Below are 21,523 nucleotides of genomic sequence, written 5' to 3' on the forward strand. Positions count from 1 at the left end.
CAGCAATGGCAGTCAAAGAAAATATAAACACATATTGCAGTAATTATTTTATTTTAAATTAAGTTTAGCCTGCTGGCAATTCCCTGAAAGTAAATGCTACTGGAGACTCAGTTATCTTTATCCATCAAGGATGACAACAAAAGTCTACTGGCTGCACTAGTCTGCCTGCCTGCCTTCCTGATGTGGGCAGAATCTCTCTATATAAGAAATAAGTGTTTCTGAAACTAATCAAAACTCTCGTCTGTCTGTTGGGAAAAGCACGGGTGACAGATGCATGTAAACACACATCCACTAGAAACTGCACTATAAAACCACCAACTGTAAAAACTTGTGATAATTATTGGATTTTGTAAAATTTAACAATGTAGCAAAATAAAAAAGATTACCACCTGTTGCCAGTTCAGCTGCCTAGCTTGAAAGCAGACCTTAAGAAAAGTAAATATTGACATGTATACAGCAAAAATACTACGGCAATATTCTGGATAGCTTAATTCCCTTTTAAAGTTAATAAATATCTGTCACCAAACAATTCCAATAAGTAACCTATCTTTTCAGAAGGCATGCACTCATCATTCAAGATTTTTGCATTGAAAGTTACAAAAAAAATAAAAGCAGAATGCTATTCTGTATGCAAAAACATAACTGCTACCTATCCCAAATTATTCCATAACTTGCAATGTGTGACTGCAGCGTGGCAAGCTATACGCAAGATATTCATGTTAACTCGTATTTACTGCTTTCACTCATCTTGACAGTGTTGGGGTATTTTTGTGTGTTGACATTACGTGACCTAAAGGATGACGGTCCAGAAGGGAAGCACATCTTACAACTCAAATATATTGGGAATAGAAGGAATAGGAATAGAAGGATGAAGGATAAAAAAAAAAAAGAACCACCACAAACAACCACACACAAAAAAACCCAAAACACTTTTGTATTCTAAATGCCCCCAAGGACACTAATACCAACTGGAGAACATTAGAAATGTCATGCAAGTGCAATCACTGACACGATTGTATATGAAATGAGACAATTTTCTATAAATAAATCAAGCAATAACACTTTAATAAGGGTGAAATGGCTCTAAAATCATTACATGAACACAAAATATCCTATTGCTTCTTTCCATTCTTATGGGGTTTTTTCTTCAGTTATTTCACAACTTATTTCACTTCCATATGAAAATAAAGATATTTTAAATGGACTAAAAGCTGCTATAAAAACACCCAAAAATTAGAATGAAACTTTAGTGCATTACTAATGCAGCTATGTGACAGTTCATCTCAAACCTGTGTGTGAGAGTACCAAAAGGTGAATTTAAACAAAGCAATGAAACAAATCGAACAAATAAAAGTTGAATAAATTTAACACGCACACACACACAAAAAAAAAAGAATAAAAACCTGTGGTATGGTAGATGGGATGACAGTGGTCTCAGCAGGGACTGGTGGGACAGGGATCACAGGGACAATGGGAGAAGAGGAAGGAACAGCTTCTGTGGGCTAAAAATTACCAACAAAATGTCAAAAATAACAGCAACTAGAAAAGCATTTTAAAACAAACAAGATTCAAATTTAACAGCTTAAAAAACCCTGAAATAGCATATAGATTTGGAGACTTAATTACAACTGAAAACAAACAGCCACCTTTAATCATGCTGTACATGGCAGTGCATCCTCAGCAACGTGCTAATGTCAAGGAACCCAGAGTAACAAGGCATACCGGGATTGCTTATTCATACCAAGTTACTCACCTTGCAGTACAGAATAACGAGCCTTTGGGGTCCAACAGAATGTCAATGGACAGAGTCAGGCTCTTTGTGGGGTGGTTTTACAACAGAAGCCCTTCACCAATATACAACGGTGTGGAAAAGCAGGGAAACAGTGGTTAAAGTTGATACCATTGAACAAAGCCAATATACCTCTTTGATAAAGGGGAAAACCAACAATACAGTAAGGTTTCTAAAGTGGGCAAAATCAAAGAAAATATCTTAGTCATATGGGTGGAAGATCTTAAAACTAATGCAATCTACTTCTAAGATCTTCATAGAGGTTTACCATACACCTTCAGACTAGTAGAATTTTGGTCTTAGAAATTTTCATTAAAATAATAACCAGGAAAGCTACTGACAAGCTGCAACGGAACAGATTAGAAAGAGCATTTTGAGCAAAACACTGACTCAAGTCATTTGGAGATATCAATGTACTGATTGTCAATGAGCTGTCAGCAACATAAACTACTGGCAACTATCATCAAAATTACAAGCTGAACAGCAGATCAAAGCTCTTGCAACTTAGTTGTTCCAAGACAATCTTGTGATCTTTAAATATAATGAAGCATAATGACAACAGAAAATACTAAATCCTGAAAATGAACCAAAACCCCAGAACATAACAGTATTAAACATTATTTTGAAAGTTTGAGATATTTTAAAACACAAAGCAATATGCACCAGTAGCATACGCCAAATTAAAGAGTAAAAGCAAATATTAAAGAAACCTGAAACAGCCCAAGAGCAGCAACCATTATTAAATGCACATACAGTATTTCTACAGGTTTTTACAGCTCAAAGTCAAGGTACCCAAAATGAACAGCTGGTGAAAAATGTTGCAGTTGTTGAACAACGTAAGAATAAGTGAATTTGTTATCTTGAGAGATTATTATTAATGTCATTTAAACATTCTTACATCTACGGACAACAGCACTATCTTTCAAGTGTTAAATGAGAGTGACTGAGACTCTAAATTAGTCTAGAAAAATTATAATAAGTATTTTGCAAAGGATGCAGGAAATGGTCAATGCAACAAACCTCCAGTTACTGGAAGAATGATGCAACCTTTAAAGGCCAATCAAATTAAATAGCTTGGGCAATCACTCAGCCCTACAAATGCAAAAAATAAGCCACATCTTCAAGTCTGCCTTGTTCCAAAGTAAGCAGCTTCCCATGTACGTACACAGCAAAAATCCTGTTAACCAAAATTTCAGATATACACATATACACACATGAAGGCTGAAAAGCTAAGCAGTAGCATATCAGAAAAAAAATCCAACTTTACAGTTGCAACTCCTGCAACAACAGAAGGTTGAAAACAAACTGAAGTTATGCTTAGATACTGACCATACCCTTCACTGCCCTTTGACTTAGCAAAATATCTGACCAAGTTTCAGCTGATTTCCTTATGGCCCAAACAATCTGCACCAAACAGCTGCTTGATTTTCCCGCTGCTTTTCTTTTCTCAGTTCAATAATGAACTCCCACATCTTTCTGGGCTTCTCAATCCCAAATGCTTCAAGAAACCCTCCTAACCAGTTCCAATTTTTATCATTATTTTAAAACTGACATTGTTCAGTGTGTAACTGTAATTCTTTCAGGTTCCAGTCTCATAAGCTATTAGTACCATCACTGTATTTTCCCTCTGTGCTGTTCATTTAGTATCCACTAACTCTTAAAAGCCACTCTCTGCTCCTCCAATCGTCCTGGAAATGTTCCTGTTGAATCTCCTCCGCTACCATGTGGGTGAGGAAAAAGATGACACTTGCAATCCCTTTCAAAGAATGTGCAAATCCAAATGGAATACAAGACTGTCTTCACTTGACTATTTCATGGAATACAGTGCAGTGATGCAGGCACTATGGCTACCACCAAGAAAGACAATGCAAGAAATTAAAAGATTTTTCATCATCAGTGAAAGATAACCTGGAACTTCCTTATAATGCTAGAACGCTAATTTTATTTTAGTATGGCACACAATCAGTCTGAAAATTATTATATGATACAGTATCTGTGACAGCACCTAAATAAGCTCCCAGGAATTTTCAAGAAACATTTGTAACTTTTATGAAATCTCAAAAAATACACTAAAGTATTCAGAAAAACAAAAGCTTATGCTCAAAGTAACTTTAAATAATGACGTCTGACTAAAGCATTTAATGACCTTAGTTTGAGTGGACACGAACTAAACCAAACACAAAAAAAAAGTAGTGGACCAAATAAAAACTTTGTTTTGAATATATATGAACTATAGCACAGGATTATGACAGACTATTGTATATAGGAATGCATGATTGAACAATAACTCACTTTAACAGAGGCTGTCTGCCTAAATAAACGTGCTAACACCTACAACAAGAAGCCATTCTGTTATAATACTATGATATAACTCAAGTAGTTGGTTTTTTTAAAGCCTAAGGTTGGACTTAAGTATTTATATACAAAAAAATAATCATTAAAAAAAGCTAAGATGATGATACCTTTAAGGGATCAATTACAATGAGTGCCTCCAAACCTAACACCAAGTCCAGATGTTGCGAAAAGGAAGAATACACCCATTTTCTCACATTTAACCAACACACAGTGACTCCTTCTGTGAGCAAATACCAACTAACCTGAAATTAAATCCCGGCACCATACACATCCTGAAGCAGATCAACTAAAACAGCCAATTCCATAATGCTACTCTTTATGAAGACTAAAGGATACATTTTGGAGAACAAGTAATCAAAGCAGACTTTCCTCATTTTTAAGAAATTACTGTAAAAAACCCACACTGTATACAGTGTAACAATCTTAATGGGAAAACATTGAGCACAAGTATTTCTTTGCCAGCCCAATTTAAATTATTGCTACTTTGACTACTAACAACAACATACAAAATAAAGTTACAAAGTTGCTAGAAACAGCAGGGGTAAAACTACAGAAAGAAAAAAAAAGCGTGACATATTTCTACAGTTTGCATCAAAAATGCTCATCTATAAGTACTTAGTGCAATACATACCTTTTCTAAAGAACAATTTGAACATGAGCCATCAGACACCCAACCACTAGCAGCTTTTACTTTTGCTGTGCTTTTGGTAGGACTCTTTTTTACACTATCACGTAGGTTTATAAATTTTCCTCTGTGTTTGGAAGACACTGGCAGCGTGGATGAACTAAAAGATGTATGAATGCTCAGTGCCTGCTGCTGATGCCGGAAAGGCTGCTTTGGCTGCATATGAAGATTTTGATGTATTTCCATTCTTGGGCTCCTCGTTAAATCAGTGAGCTTGAGCATTCCCATTTCACCATCATCTGTAGCACCACAGTAATTGTAGTTGTGATAGTGAGTAGCCATGAAACTAGCAACACGAATAGTCCTTTTTGCAAAAAAAATGTAGAGAAAATAAAACAAAATATTGCTTCCTCAGAAAGTTAAAAATATGATTGTTTTCTAGAGTATGGTCATCAGAAGAAACACTAAATGCTCTTTTAGCTAGTACTGCATGTTGTGTACTCTCTCACTCTATTTAAAGAGCACCATTGAACCACCACACAAGAGTCAATTTGCTGGGCATAAATAATCAATGCAATGCACAAATTATTGAATAGATGGCAAAAGTCATCTGACTATTTATTAAGAAGAAGCTATGAAAGGTTACAGTTATCTTCTTTCTCCCGTAAGTTCCTACTATCCTTAAACTTTGTTGTCTTTTACCACCTCAGAACTTCTCCAAGATTTACTTCTAGAAAATTTTAAAATTCCTCCAACTGTTCCGAACACTTTATGGGGGCTGAAAACTAATGAATTTAAAGAAGCTTATGATGGAAAATATATGAATTGTGAACAGGCAGACACATTGTACAAGATTTCAACACGAAACTTCCATCAAAGAAAACAGATTTGTTCAAATCATAACAAGAATTACTTTGTGTTAATAATTTTATGAGCTGCATTTCCATGAAAAATAGCAGCACTGTAAGACCACAATTTTAAGGTGTATATTGTTTAAATTAAGACTTTTTTTTAAAAAGTGATTAAACAAATATGGAATTCTTTATTTTATTCACTCAGATTTGAATGCCAAGGATGCATGATCTATCTACTACAATTTACCCCAATTTTCATAACAAAAAAAGCTCCAAAACAACTCCTACCACCACCCCCAAGGAAAAAGTACACAATGAGGAGCTAACTTGATTTAGTTGTGCTGTTGAATATTTAACTTTACTAGCCAATTTTAAAGTAATCATTCTAAAAGTAGGTAAGGATCGGAAGTTAATTTCCCAGAGTCTACATGAAATTTGACAGCTAAACAGAGACACCTATATTCCTAGCCTTACAGAAGGAACGTGCAGGATTATGTCAGTGGTCACGCAGTCTTGTCGACAGCAGACACACAACCAGCATTTGCAGCTCTGGGCCAGCCACAGCACGCACCATCTGCCTCTTGCCTCATGGGTCTGTTCTCAGAATATGCTGTGAATCTGAATATCTGGTGCTGGGTATGATAAGAATGAAGGACATCAGCACATAGGAAACAAAGCTTGATTAGCTCAGCTGTACTGTATTTTGATAAATAGCGAGATTTCATCAGTTCATAGCATTAAAACATGATTATTCTCCCTCTCACTGTACACCTTCCTACCGTACATCTGAGTATCTGAGTCAGCATGAGTTTTACACACAGACTAAAAAACTAGGAATACAGACCTAAGTCCACACATTTCCAGTTATTTTTATAGCATTGATATTAAGAGATAAATAGGAACTGACAGATCCTCCTCTAATCACCAAGAGCTGCCATGTCTCATCTTCTACTCAGAATGGACATAATCAAGAACCACATAACATATCATTAATGCAATATTCAGAAATTGAGAGACAGAAAGGTTTCTGGCCAGTGACAGGGAGCTGTAAGTACATTGGTCATAGAAACATTCACAGACTTGCACACACGTATGGTAGGTATGTCTTTTGCCTTCAAAGCATCAGGGAGCTGGAGGACTGTGCCCCACTAACAGAGATGGGCAGATGCACCCAGGTTGCTCTGTTCTGGACAACCTAAGAAGCTCTCAATTTTGTTATTGAAGGGCAGAGGCAGAGAAGAAGATATGCATGTTGTGAATGTGCCTATGGGTAAACAGTTCAAAACCAGTACATCACAACTAACTTTTTCCCCTTCAAGAATTTTCCACAGATGCATCAATACTGAGTAACCCTGGGGCACATTCCCCAGCCTGCAGGGATTATCTGGACTGAAGTTTCTTGTGTGGAAACCTCTGTATGTGTATCCTCTTTGGCAATAGTGTGCCAAATGGCTGCTTTTGTAGACCATAAATAAAGATTATTTTCCTCAAAGATGTTATCAAGATTGCTTGAGGTTTAGCAGGCTGCATTCATACCACCCATTTTACTTGCATATCAGTACTCTCTATTTTCTAACCCAGCATGACATTGTCTAATTACGAAAATGTAGAAAGGAAGAAGCAAGAGGTTTGGGGTATAAGGCTTTTCTCTTGCATACATAATAAATCCCAAAATAGGTGATGTTCCAGATTCAAAAGGAACATCTTATTCCTGGAGGCATCAACTTTATTGAAAACACATAGACCAAGCTGCCTCTCAAAAAAAAAAAAAAAAAAAACACCAAACAAACAAAAAACAGCTTTGAAGCATGCTAGGTGAGAAAGTGAGGGCAAGGGGAGGAGAAGCTGGACATGATATTCTTGGAAACCCAGTTGTCTGGCTTCCTATATTCTCCCCCAAATAAGAAAGGGGAAGACAATGCAAAAGATGAGACAAAGGAATTCACATTGCTCCAGTGTGCTTTCAGACATGCTGACTTCAGTGGCAAAAGAACAAAGATTATGTGGCAGGTAACAGTAACAGCACAAGGTTTTTTACTCGAAGTCTTCATGCCTTTGGTCTCTGAGATGGTATCAATAAGTTATCAATAATTAAAAGAAAAAAAACCAACTTGAAAGCACTTGTAGTTCCAAGAGCAACAGTCCAAACACCAAAACACAGCCAAGGAACAAGAGGTACAGGCAGAATGCCCAACGCGTCCAGGGCTGCACAGTGTGCCACGGCTTTCTCCAGTAAAAACAAGCTTTGGCCGCATTGAAATCTAGTGTTATGCAAGTATGAAAAGTGAATGTAGCATGTTGGTAAAAACACACGGGAAGAGGAGGAAAGGAATATATAATCAAAGTGCAGTAAGGCTTATCTAAAACAGTCATGGTATAAACAAAATTGAAACAGGAAAAAAAAAGGAAAAAATAGAGAAGGCAAGAAGAATGCTATTAAAAGAGATTAATCAGATATTTGATAGTCACAAAGATCATTTTGCTCAATTATATTCACACATGTGAGGTAAGGCAGAGCATGCCTTGCAGTCACACTGGCAGAAGAAAAAAAAAGCTCTGGTGAAGCAGTGGGACATATGCATAATTCAAAGCAAGAAAAAGCAATTATGTAACTAAAGCTGCACAGGTTTGGCAGATCATCTTTTGACTGCAGAAAGGCTGAACCTGCAAGTGTTCTCTGCAGACTGTATTAATTACTATCATGAACTACTCTAATATCAAGTGCTAAGTCATTTTTCATAACCAGACGGGGTTCAGGATTGGGTTGTGTTTTTGTATTACATATCAAATCTGAACAATTAGTTGCTAACACAAAGCTGAATCATCAATATTTCATTCTTTTAAATTACCACATCAAATGTACAGTGCACACTTTGCAGCAATCTGTTGAAGTGCCAGTAATCTTTCACAAGTAGTATTTCTTCAAGAATTGTTTTCTTTGCACATTCTCTAATGCCTACTCAATAGCTGGGTAACAACAATACCTGTGGAAAGGGCAAATAGTACTAATATTTGACCAGCAATGTCTACTGCAAAGGTCTTTCTCAAAGCTTCAATAACCAACTTTCATTACTTCAAAAAGCAATTCAGCTGGGAGAATCCTCCCAAAATAATTCTGTACTTAACCCTTTCCTTCGCCTTCAAGCAGATACCACAAAATCAGTAACTTCTGCTAATATGACTTGACTGATGAAAACAAGCCCATATTCATTACCTCTTCTTGAAAGTAGGAAATATCTTCCAAAGTGAATAAAATTTTAACAGTAATAAGAAACAATTTTGATTCAATACCTAGTGACAAAGCTGAATGTAAAAGACACATTTTCTTTCGAGAGATAACTAACTTAAGGTCTGACAGTGTAGTTTTTCTATATTTTCACTGAACATCCTGGAATGCCACAGGATGTCTCACTTGTGAAGTCTTTTTTTTTTTTTAAGAATTTTGCATCCATCTTCCTCAAAATCACAAGTCAATAATCATCTAACCATACCTTTGGGGATTTATAGGCTGTTTGGTGAGTCCAGTTGTGGTAAGAATAAAAGCACAACAGCCAGCCATCCTAATTCATAATCCGTGTTAGCCGTATGCTGCCCAGAGCATCTAAATCTGAGCATACAGCTGGCATAGACACCGACACACATCTCTGCCATATTCCTCCTTAAGTCCATCCTGTGGCCTGGGCTGGTCCTTAGTACCACAACGTCTGTGACTTGAGTTGTTAAGCAAGAAATTTAAGACATGCGCATTTTTCCTGAGTGTATTTCTCCAGGACTTTAAACAAAATATAGCATCAAAGGCAGCTGGAAAAAAACCATACCGCAAGTACACCACCAGAACAAAGTTTTACAGAAATCAAATAAAAATTTACCAAGTTTTGCAAGGGGGGGGGGGGGGGGGGGGAGTACAGAACTATCTGAACAAAAGCAGTCAGTATTGACTTGAAATCCCAAACAACATTCATATATCAAAACAGCGCATAACACAATCGGACATGCTAATATGCTGCACATTTCTGAATTTTGAGAACTGCAAAGATAGAAGACCCAGCTCTACCCAGGCATGAGTACTGCCACTGGTGATGAGCTAATCCAGAGGTTAAAATATGCCGAATACAGAGGATGGGAAGCAAAACCACCAAAAAAGAGAATATCAAGAATACAAGTACGACTCAAGATTTTCCCTCTCTGTAAGTTTTGCTTTTTCATGTGAGAAGGTTCTCTCTTATCAGCACACCATTACTTTCCTTTAAAGATGTGCTTCACACCCAATGAACTCAAACTCACATGTCTACTCGCTCAACATGTCAGTAGAGTAACTCTCCAGTTTTGATATGGACATAATATCTGACTATTTCATAGACAGTGGCTAAAAACCAAATTATTTAAAATACATGAACTTTTTCAGCTTTCTAAGCACTCATGCTTACAAATGTTACCACAATGTTTCTATCACATATACTGGGGGGGGGGGGGGGGGGGGGGGGGGGGAGGAGAGGGCGCAGATTGTCCTATCCAAGTCAGCATACTCTATATTATTTTCCAACAGTAAACTGATTTACCGCAAACAAAACCTTAAAAGAGACTGGCTAGGGTAAACGAGAAGCGTAATTATGATGACCTCAATAAATGGGTGGTTACAATTAAGCCTGCCTACCATTCTGCACTGATCTGAGCAGGAAGAACTTTTGGCTTCAGAACTTTTGGATTTCTAACCCTCCTACCCCTTTAAGGGCTCTCTCCCTGTTCATTGCAATGATGGATCAAAAAAAATTCCCATGGTCTCCCAAAGATGAAGGAATAAAAATACCTAGATCTCCACTCAGATGCTATCCAGGTCTCTCCAAGGAGAGTTTGAACAGAAAGCACAGAAACAAAGTAGCTGAGTCTGAAGCTTGTCAGGGTATGTCTACATGAAGATGGGTAGCTTAGTACCTACAGTTTTACTAAGAAATTTTGAGGACTGGCGAACTATCTTGGAGCTGTAACATCAGTACATGTAAAAACTGTAAGAAAAATAGGAAAGTTTTTCTGGATCCCAGGAAGGAAAATGTTTCTCACCCAGCCCTTGCAGATTGAAGGGACTAGTGTGAAAGCCTGTGACTTTACTTTAGATCTCACTTTTTTCAGAGTAACCCATGTCTCCTGCTCTTGAAAGTCTCATCTATGCAAGTACTCTATTTTCGTGAAGACACACAGCTAGCATGCTAGCTATGTCCAAACTGTAGGGGTTATCTGGTTGTTTGTTGGTGGTTTTGTTTTGTTTTTAACTCAGTCAACAAATTGATCCTCTAACCTAGTTTCTTCCTCAAACCCCACAGCATTTTAGAATGAACTCAAATGAACTTAAAACTCTGAACTTAAATAAATAGCTTTGAAGGGGAAAAACAGTGACAGCCAGAATATCAGTATAATCACAGACTGTGATGATGACCTGAACTGATTTTAAGACAAATATGCAATTAATTCACTGTCAACTCTTCATTGTAATCTTCATCTACAAAAACAACTCAGCGAGGAACAATTTACACCATGATTACCCAAGCAGAAGTAAAGTAGCAAAGGCAGTGACAGAAACACTCTTACTTGCTGAGGCCTAGTAAACTATTTTTTAGTGAGACAATTTTAAAAAAAAGGAATGCTATAACTCTAAGTAATAATATAGGACAGACCTGCCCAGCCATTTGTGAGATAAAGTTCTACTCTGTAGCAAAAGTAAAGTTTTGTATATAAGATAAATGGACACTCATAAAGCAGAAACGAGGAACTTGGAACCACAGAACTGTCACCAGTACTCTCACACAGTACCTAGTAGCTGTTTGGTTAGTAAAACATTCAGGTGCTAAGAATCTCATTCAAATATGAATAGTCTCAACAGAACAACATTTCCAGCACCCAACCTGTCCTCTCTGTTCGGATCTAAAAACAGACCCGTACAGACTTAACATCACAGAAAGTTTCACGCAAAGGAGACCATCACTGTCCACTTATGTCTAGTATTCAGATTTACTTAGCTCTAATTAATTTCTCCTGCCAAATCTCTCAGGGGCTGCTTAAATGATTGAATCTCAGTCATATTCCAAATCCATAATATACAAGACGTACACAAAGTTAATCCTGGTTTTAATAAAGGTAATTGGTGACTTTTGTTTTTTTAATACTAAACTAATGTCTAGCACTGAGCCCTATGCAGCAGGTTAGTCATCTGTATTCACCCAGCAACCTGGCACTCTAAGCTCAAAACAGACAAGGCTCCTCATTTAGGTTCATAAGTGCTATTGAGAATGAATTTAAAGCATTTAATTTGCAACTTAAAGCAAGGCCTAGAAAGCTCCGTTTAAATAACATCAGCCTTAAGAACAGTAGCTTTCATTATAATGCTAAATAGTCCACAAAGAAACTGATGTCAGTTTGCAACATCAGAAAGACAGCAGCCAAAGAGAAAATGTGTTCTAAGACTTTATTATAGAAAAATAATGTCAGCTGTAGGGTGTCAATATTTAGGTTTTGACACTCACAGTAGAAAGTGAATGCTGTAATAGAAAACCGAGACATGACAGACACTGCTCACTGCTGAGAACACCACTAAATCAAAATACAATAATAAAGCTTGGATAGTGTTTACCTGCTTTAATAGATATGACACTTCATGTAAGCTCTCAAATACATAATTTTCCATCATTTGTAAACTATTCAGGGAATAATTAAACCCTCTGAGACAGCACACTTACTTTGTTCTTTTTAATTCATGCAAATAGCAAAGATGTCCTACATCTATCTATCTTTGATACTACAAAATGATCTCTCTCAATACTAGAAATGCATCAGTTAACTCTCAAAGCTACAGCACTACTCTCTACCTCCAAAATTTTTTGGTTGAGGTTTTCGAGTCAATCTATAAAAAAAGTTTCATAAAATATGGGAGTGAGGCAGGTGTATCATCTTATCTAAAGCATAATCTGTTTTTTCTTCAGGCTAAGAAACATTCAGGTTCACCTACTTATAGCACCCTCAAAGTACTTAAGGTACAGTCTTAAAACAACGAGTAACAAAGTGATCTGAACAAAGTTAGTGAATTGAAGCTAGAGCTTCCAATTCTAAGACAAGTAGTTATTATTGGCAATTGTATTATTCTGTGAACAATCTGTTATTATCTGTCAAAAAATCTCTTTATAAAAATGAACAAGTTTGCCCTGAAGCATTTGAGTATGAGCAGAAAGTCATTTTCCTCACACATTAATGAACAGCAAGCAAACAAAAAAAAAAACAAAAAAAGACAAGAAAAAACATTTATAACAACCCATTAATTAAAATCCATTAGCTTTTCCAGGACATGTTACAAGATTTTGGAAAATTCATGACTTTCTTTACACATACAGTGGCTTTATACTAAAGCCACTCCATACTTCATTGACAAAAGGCTTCATACACATAAGTGGCATTGGCATTTTATCTTTACACATGCTGAATTCTTCCCAAACATATAATATTACTTTCACTACTGTTTTGATAGCTTTATATTGCTATCCAGATGCTTTGCCTTCTCATTGCTCAGAGCTAAGGCTAAAATCTTTACCATGCAATTACTAGCTAGGTACCTCATCTGATTTTATTCATTCTTATACCATGGAAACACTGGAAGTTCCTCAGACTTGCTTCCATGACAACATGGAGTTATAACACAATCTCAAAATAAGTACCATTATACAACACATCCAGGCTCTAGAATGAGTCATAGGAGCCCTGCAACATTTCAGCAAAGTAGGCATCTCTTCCGTAGTGTCAAATGTTCATTGTCTTCAGCAAATTAAAATACTACGGAAGTTTTAACAGATTTAATGCCTAGCATTACTTGAGCAAACTTTCACTCCACAAGTAAATAAAGAATTATTTTTTTCTTACAATGCTGTTTGACAAAAATTCCTAAAGATTCTGGCACTTCTCAGTATAGCTTAGGAAAGAATAGAGCCTTATGCAACCTCGCAATGGGAAGACAAACATTTATATATACTTTTTAAGTTTACAGTGTTGACTAAAACCAGTGTGTTTTCAAAAACAAGGTTTACAGATAAACTGACTTTTTGTCCATAATCATCCATAGGCATTTTACCTGGATTTCAGCTTAATTGCACCAGAGAAACACAAGTTAGATTTGATCAGTTTATGATCAATGCTGGACAAACACAGCTACGGTGCACCCGCACCCAGCACAGAAGGTGCTTAACCTCTCAAGCGGAGCAGGAAAACCAAGTCCTGTGGCACTCCATACAAAGCAGCCTGTCTCATGAACCAGAACTAGGGCAAGTCAGCTAAAACTGGAACCGAAATGGAGCTAAGCCCTCATGTACCCAAACTGAGTGCAGAAGTCATTTCAAAAGTTCCCTGCAGTTTCCGTGAGGACTCCCCTGCTCAGGACAAAGACAGAGGGGCCAGAGGATGAGGTTCAGCCCTAAGATCGGGTGGTAAAACGCATCTGGGAAGAAGACTCTGCAGTGACAACCACATGGCTCTGCAGAAGTCAGCTCTAACATGCAAGATCTGCCATTCCGTATCAGTGGCAGTAAAGACCTGGGATGTCAGAAAGCCAACATTTTGTGTTGGTAACATGCTGTCCAAAACGTCCAGCAGCCGTATTTTGTGCGGCACATCCTCACCTCACTTACTTTGGATAAAAGATCATTACCTATACTGACCCGAAAGAAGTGGGTAGCGATAAATATTACAGGAAGTAGCTTAAGTTTTTCAGAATACTTTATAAAATATATGAAACAATGTAACCTTTTCTTAAATTATGACTTCAATCCCATTAATTTTTTTTGGTCTAACTGTGACAGGATACTAGTTTACACAATCATTTTTGCCAGTTTCCATTTAGTTTAGATAATTAAAACGCCTAATCTACAATAAAATGTTTGAAGTCTTTAGGATACAAATATTTAAATTCTTCACTACAAAAATAAAATCATAGGAAGAAGTAAGACAAGGGTTCTGACTTCTGAATTTACAATGCAGGAAAAACAAAACAGGATTAATCAGACCCTCAAGACTACAAGCTAATTCAAGAATCTTGCAGTTTTATTTTACATAATCACTATCTAACGCCAGCTATACTAAAAAACACAATTCTAATAATGATTCAAGCCCTTAAACATTGAGAAAACATCAATAAAATATTTGGATATTAAACAGTTCAAAGGAAAAAAGAAGTGAGGTCACAGCCTGCATTTATTTATGGCCCTACCACAATTATTCAAAAGCCGCTTCCTTCTTTCTTACATTCTCAGAACAACAAGAGGCCTAAATGCACTTTCAGCCAACACTTTTATAACAGTGGTCAGGCTATGGGTGAAGTTCTGGGTTTCAGGCTGACTTTGATGTATGAGGTTCAAGTTTCCACTTCCCAGGCCAGTGTCCCACCACCTTCTCACACAGACTGCCCCACAGCCCTGGCCCAGCCCCTGTCTACCTTCAGGCAGAAATGAACTAAAACAAAATAGGGCCAACACCATCACAATAGACTACTCTGACTCTTCAGTTCAAGTAAAGGCTATTTCCTTAAAAAACTACCTGAATTCTGTTTCCAGCACTGTTTTGCATTAAAAAAAAAAAAAAAAATCTTCGAACAGAATGCAAGAACAGCTCCCATAACCCTGACCCTCCTCAACTCACTCACTAGGCTGCAAACAAGCAGAAGCTGTTCTTTCACTGTTGAATCCTTGCCACCACAAGAAGGCTGGCCAAGTCCATGAAAACTCATGGACTCACGGTTATTAAACACGTAAGTCACCCCCAGCTCTTGGAGTCCCTACACAGGAACAGGCAGAAAGCTCTGAAAACCCTCAGAGGAAACATCATTCCTCTTTCTCCTGGGTTTATACTCTCCCCTAACCCTCTGCTCTGGCTGCTGCTGGAAGCAGGGGACCAGCTTGACGGACATCCTAATATTTTTCTTTTGCAGTTTTTCTTTTCCAGCAAGCAAAAACATCAGTAGGAAATGGTATTTTACAGTACATTCTACTTCATCTGATTACGGTTGCTGAACTTGAACGACGAACATCGATAAAACTTGAGAAGCACAACTTCGGTAAAAGTGAGCAGATAAAGAAACAGGGGTGAAAAAAAAAATTAACACTGAAAACTATGAAAGAAGAAAGTGGACTAATGGATATGTAAAAACAAAATATTAAGTGGTAATGCTATAAATAGATAACTACTTCATTGTTTTAAATTTTAAGAACCAGAAAACAAAATGTGTCCTTTATGCTGGTTACTGAAGGTCAAACCCAAATTAGCAGCTATCAAATACATTTTCCAACTCCTGCACTGCAAGAAATTAGCTACAAGTAATGACGTATGGTATAAAAACACCAGACAAAAACCAACATGCCAGCACTCCTGCCACCTCCCAATTACATATCTACTGTACTTAGAAGGCGGCATAGGAAGACACAATGAAATGTTTCCAATTTAGACATGTTTAAGGACAAAGTAGAATTCACCTGTTACTTGTTTCCTTAATCACATTCCCTGAAACCAAGCTGACCAAGTAGTCCTCTCAGATACATTTCAAGACTAATTCCTGCCACTCTGATCATCTCATGACTGATGCATCACTCAGGGGATGAATCTATCAAATAGCATTCTTAGGAGACTTGCAGATTTCTAGGTCAAATGATCTTGACGGCTGAGTGACACACAAAGGCCAGAAACCGAGATGCAGTTCCCCGCATTTAACTCACCTTACTGCCAAGCTTTAGAACATCCTCTAAAAATTTATCCAGGTTTTTTTTCCTAGTGTAATTTGTTCAGAAACATCAAATGACACAATGCACTAGAGACACAAATAAGTTATTCTGATAGTTCATGTCCCTCTCCATTAAAAAAATGCACTCCACACAAACAGTAAAAACTGCCATACTAGATGAGAGGAAAGGCACCACTGGTCAAGAGTCTTACTAATAGCAAAAACTGACAGTCGGCCAGTAGGAGTTAGACATACGCCCAGTAATTCTTCCAGAAAACCATCTCTGAATCTGACACTCAAGGTCTTCCTGAACCACTGTCTGTAACAGCCACCTGCCCTTTGCAAATCCATGTAACTCCTTTTAGACATCATTCTCTTTTTGAACCTTCTCTTCTCCAGAGCATTGTGACAGTGACTTTCACAATTTTAGCAGAAGTTTTACAGGACAGCTGTGACACATTTAAAATTAGAGAACTATTGAATCATTTCTATTTAAGAACCTGTCTAATTTCATTTTTTCTAAGTCTTTATCATATTCTCCCTCAGGGTTTTTATTGTGTTATTTTTAAATTAACTGTCCCTATAGATAACTAGATTCTTTTTAACACTTCACTACTCTTTTCCTTGTTACTTATGCTATATCCTTTCTAAGACAAGGCAAACAGAACCCCACAGAAAATTCAAAATACAGATACACAAGAAATATACTCAGTGTCATGTTCTGTGTTCCTCTCTACTACTTCTTTAGTAATACCTGACATTTCATTTACCCTTTTTTCACTATTGCAGAGCACTAAGGTGACATTTTCGGAGAACGATCAGTGACAATTCCGAAGTCTCTTTCTGGAATAGAAATACTTCATTTGTAACCTATCACTATATGTACACACATGGAATTAACCTTCTAAGCCTGTTGCTTACTCACTACTGTACAATGAATGTCGCCAGCTCTTTTCCTGCCCATTCACTTTAATCTGCTATTCTCTGTAGCCAGTCTAGCTAACCTGAAAATAGAAATAATTTTTAAAAAATTAAAATCAGTCCTATGACTCCACCTCATAGCTTCTCCTTCCCACCCCAATCATTCACAAACACAACCTTATGGGAATCCAGTCCAAGTTGAATGGACCTGTTTTAATCAATTCAAAGATCTACAAAACATCCTTCCCCCTGTATCTCAAGGCACCATTCATTTTAACAGCCCTTGATCCAAGAAACATTATTTTCAAATACTTTTGTAATTATAATGACCTGATGACCACGTGTTCCCACACAGAATTTTATCTACATGTTCCCTCTTTTCAAAGAAGCCTGGCAAATCTGCTAGTCCTTATTTTCCCCTTACAAAGACAAGCTGACTTATCTTCAAAATATCTGCTTATCCATCTCTTAATTCTTTTTTAATAATAAAGAATTTCTCAAAGTTTATACAATAAGTCAGTCAAGCCTGCTCAGCTGTAGTCTCAGAGTACAGCTTAGCGCTTTTTAGAAAGGGCATAATATTTCTCTTCACACAAACACACACCCTTCCCATTTTTATTCCAGGAATACCCAGAGAGTTCAAACAAAATAAAGTCACACACATCACTGCCAGTTCAGCCATATTAAACACAGGTTCCTTAAGAAATTCTAAATAAATGTCATCTCCTTTTGATCACCTGTGCCTCAACACATTAATTTAAATTCTCTTCTATTGGCACCTGACTCATATTTAATACAGTAAACTCAGTCATAGGAACTACTCCAACCTCAAAAGTGGGCCAGCCCTAGCTGGTTTTTCGCTTGGAGATAGGCAGGTATCTACTTTAGCGTTCCACACTTATCTGGGAATATAGTCTTAGGTCTGTATTATCACCATCTTGATCAGCAGTCAATTTACATACTACTTTGATTTAGCATCTAACTACTGAAGTGCTGCTCTGTAATGAGGCTTAACGTGCTCAAATTCTAAAAAGCTGTACACAGAATTTTCCCCCACACTGTTAATCTTTTTTAAAAAGTAACAAAAATTAGAGTAAAAATAAAAAATTAAAAGCAGTAGTAAAGAGATGTAATAAAAGGGTTTTCAAAAAAATATAAACTGTTTTGCAGCAGTTTACAGCTTCCAAATAGCAATTTAAAGTCATTATATCATATATTGAATCACAGATTCTGTGATGTATTTTGACATTTTCAAGTACAAATTGTATTTGTCATTCTGCTTCTTACATAGGAAATACTAATTTATTACCCTGGTTTGGCAATCACATCATGTCCCACTATGCTTTTAAAATGCTTATTATATTAATATCACTCTTTAGAATTAAGTTTTCTATCTACATTTGTTTAGCTTCAGTTGTGTGACTTGGAAAACAGATGCGTTTTTCTACTAAATAAACAGGCTTTCTGGTTTCCAAAATCTACCCCTATATATTTATAGTCTGTGACTAAATCATCTCCTGACTTCCCTCTGGATGAACTAAACAGAGCTTCTTAAATTTCTCATTTTAAAGCAGGTCTTCCTGAACACAGCCTACAGGTATAATCCTGTTTCTGAACACTCCCAGTTTATCAGGATCTCTTTTCAGGCCAGGATTTCAGACCAGAGACTGTACATATTACAGACAGAATCCAGAATTCCTTCTCTCTCCTTCTCCAAAGGGAAAGCTGACTCCCTTCCCACCTGCTACATCACACTATGTAGTCATATACAGTTAGTTATCTATGAAAAACAACTAAAATTTACTTACTAAATCAAATTTGCTTTGAAGTACAACTGTACACTACAAGCACAAGAAATCTTTGCTCTCTACTCTGTTACGAAAACCAAACACTATTACCTGGGAGGCACATAATAGGGGCTGCTCGACTAACTTCTACAGGCATTGGTCTCGCCAAAAGGATTTTAAATAAGCAAATATACACACTGTGAGGCAGCGCTGATAAAGAGAATAAAGGAAGAGAGGCTAGAAGACTGCTCCATAACATTCCCATGGTATGGCAGTTTCCAGCAAATACCACATAAAACAGTGGGAAAAAATTGAAGATTCCATGGTCAAAGAAAAATCCTGCACTATACCTGCCTCCCGTAAAATACCTAAAGTCATATTAGAAGAACAACACAATTACATAGACACTAGTCTCCAATAACAATAATACTAACTTCCACACAGTTTAAAAAACAATAGTAACTTAAAAATTCTTACGCCAATTATAAAAACATTTAAAAAAATGAATAAGCATTTCTATTTTAGCAGTGTCCTGGTAAAATTTGAACTATTGTCTCCTGGACCTTTCATCATTTCTATGAAAAATATGGAGAAGGTGATCTGGTTTTATTTCAATCATTGCTTAGATGTATCTTTACACAAAACAAACTGTTGCAAGGAACTAGAATATGCATTGGAAACAGTTTAATGGAACAAAAGACTGAAAATTCATAAATACCAAGATCAGCTTAGAAGAGAGACAAAATTAGTCATAAATGTCTGTTATCTGTCTGGAGAACACATCAGCTCAACTATATCCTAATGTGCAGCTAAAAACAAAAAAATTATGAAGAGCAGTAAATGCACAACAGAAACAAGCTGTAGAGCAAGCCTGATATATTAGAGAAGTGGGTTACAGGCAGCGAGATGAAATTCAATACTGACAACTGAAGTCACATGGCATAGCAATAAACAGCACAGAGACACCCTGAGGAATACCAAACTGGAAAACATGTCCAGTAGTGCTTTGGTTGGTAGCAAAGATTTTTCTGAATTATCAAAGACAGACACAGAAAGGAATCCTTGCTTTACATTGCAGTCCTTCAGAGTGCTTTTTTGATACTGACTGAGCCTTGTATGTGTATGTGTGCACAAAAACCTGGTACGTGGAAGGAAGCCTTAAGTCTTTCAAAAAAGCAAGTGACAGAACTGTACAAGCTTTGGGATTCCTTTTGGGATTTGGACACAAGTTTTTCAGGGGATAAAACAACCACATGGTCATGACACGAGATGACCTGGGGGGGGGGGGGGGGGGGGGGGAAGGACCTATCACAGTCCACCAAAACAAGTACCTCTTCCTACCCCACCTCCCCAAACAAAAATGTGTTACTATGCCTGTCAGTGTGGAACAGGTGGCTTCTACACAGCAGAAGATAAGAACCAGCCATCTTGGTCAAGTGGAGGTTAGAACATAACTTTAACAACTTAACATCTACTCTAGCAGCAGCTTCCAGTAGGTAACACATTTGTAAAACATGAATGAGGTACAGGGAATGTATGCAGCTGAGGAGAGTCAGGAAGCACCACTGGGCTTGCTGTTCAAGCAGTTCCTGCAATAAACTCAAGCTGGTAGCTAGAGGTGACTGCTTGAAGTGGCCAGTGATGATGCCAAGTAAACAAAGCTGTAGTTTAAAAGATACTCCAACTTTCCAAGTATATCAAAAAGTAAACAACTTTTTAATTTTTGGTCACGACTGACTACTTTCACAGAGAATACTGACCTAATTAATTTTGAATGGTATAGAAATGACTGTTGCTAATGCTACTTTGGGCAAAACCAGAAAAGTCTGCTCCTCAAAAGGTATATTCAGGATTCAGGGAAGACTCAGCAGGCAGTGGTAGTATTAACAAGTCAGTCTCAGTACTGAATTTGGCCTCTGTATTACAGTTTTCTGAGCTTTCCTGACAGATGACCCAAGGTTACTAGTCTTTAATGTGAAGCAGGAATGCTCCTGTCTGTTTTGTAACGAAGAAAATGGAGGGGCTGAGTGTGCTGGCTTAACATGAACATGACACCTGACAAGGCGCATATACCCTTCTCAAAGTTCACTATGTATTTGATACTATTGTTGTTGTTGTTTATGTCCCTGAGACCAGCATTGCAACTATGGTGCCCTTTTAGACTTATACCTGCTAGAATTTCATTACTGCACTTAGTTAGCAAAGCATCTGTTGCAGGAATAGTCCCAACTGATCAGAAGGATTACTCCTGTCGTCTAACTGGAGAAACCTTTAAGCATTCCTGAAATCGTATTACAGAACTATGCAATCATCACTTGAATTAAATTCAGGAAGGCACATTAGAAATAGCATTAAAGGAAATATCCTTCCTCAAGGGAAGAAAGCATCCACTGGGACCCATCTGTTACACAGCCATTACATGATAAGCAAAGTGTGAATGATGCGGTTACA

General features: G+C 37.2%; 1 protein-coding gene across 25 annotated transcripts in view; it reads right to left on the reverse strand.

The window, feature by feature from the left end:
- DLG1 (discs large MAGUK scaffold protein 1) overlaps positions 1–21,523 on the reverse strand; it is a 162,901-nt gene that overhangs the window by 65,567 nt on the left and 75,811 nt on the right. For 15 of the 25 annotated variants that reach the window (XM_037406634.1, XM_037406628.1, XM_037406624.1 and 12 more), the window contains one exon: positions 1,404–1,502. The exons of 9 other annotated variants lie outside the window; for them this stretch is intronic. In XM_037406634.1, coding sequence (XP_037262531.1) covers positions 1,404–1,502 — 99 coding nt within the window. Of the gene's footprint in view, positions 1–1,403; positions 1,503–4,775; positions 5,127–21,523 lie in introns of those variants that run through there. One more of the 25 variants, XM_037406637.1, reaches the window with a different exon arrangement.

This window comes from Falco rusticolus, chromosome 13 (genome assembly GCF_015220075.1).
Source record: "Falco rusticolus isolate bFalRus1 chromosome 13, bFalRus1.pri, whole genome shotgun sequence".
Lineage (NCBI taxonomy): Eukaryota > Metazoa > Chordata > Aves > Falconiformes > Falconidae > Falco > Falco rusticolus.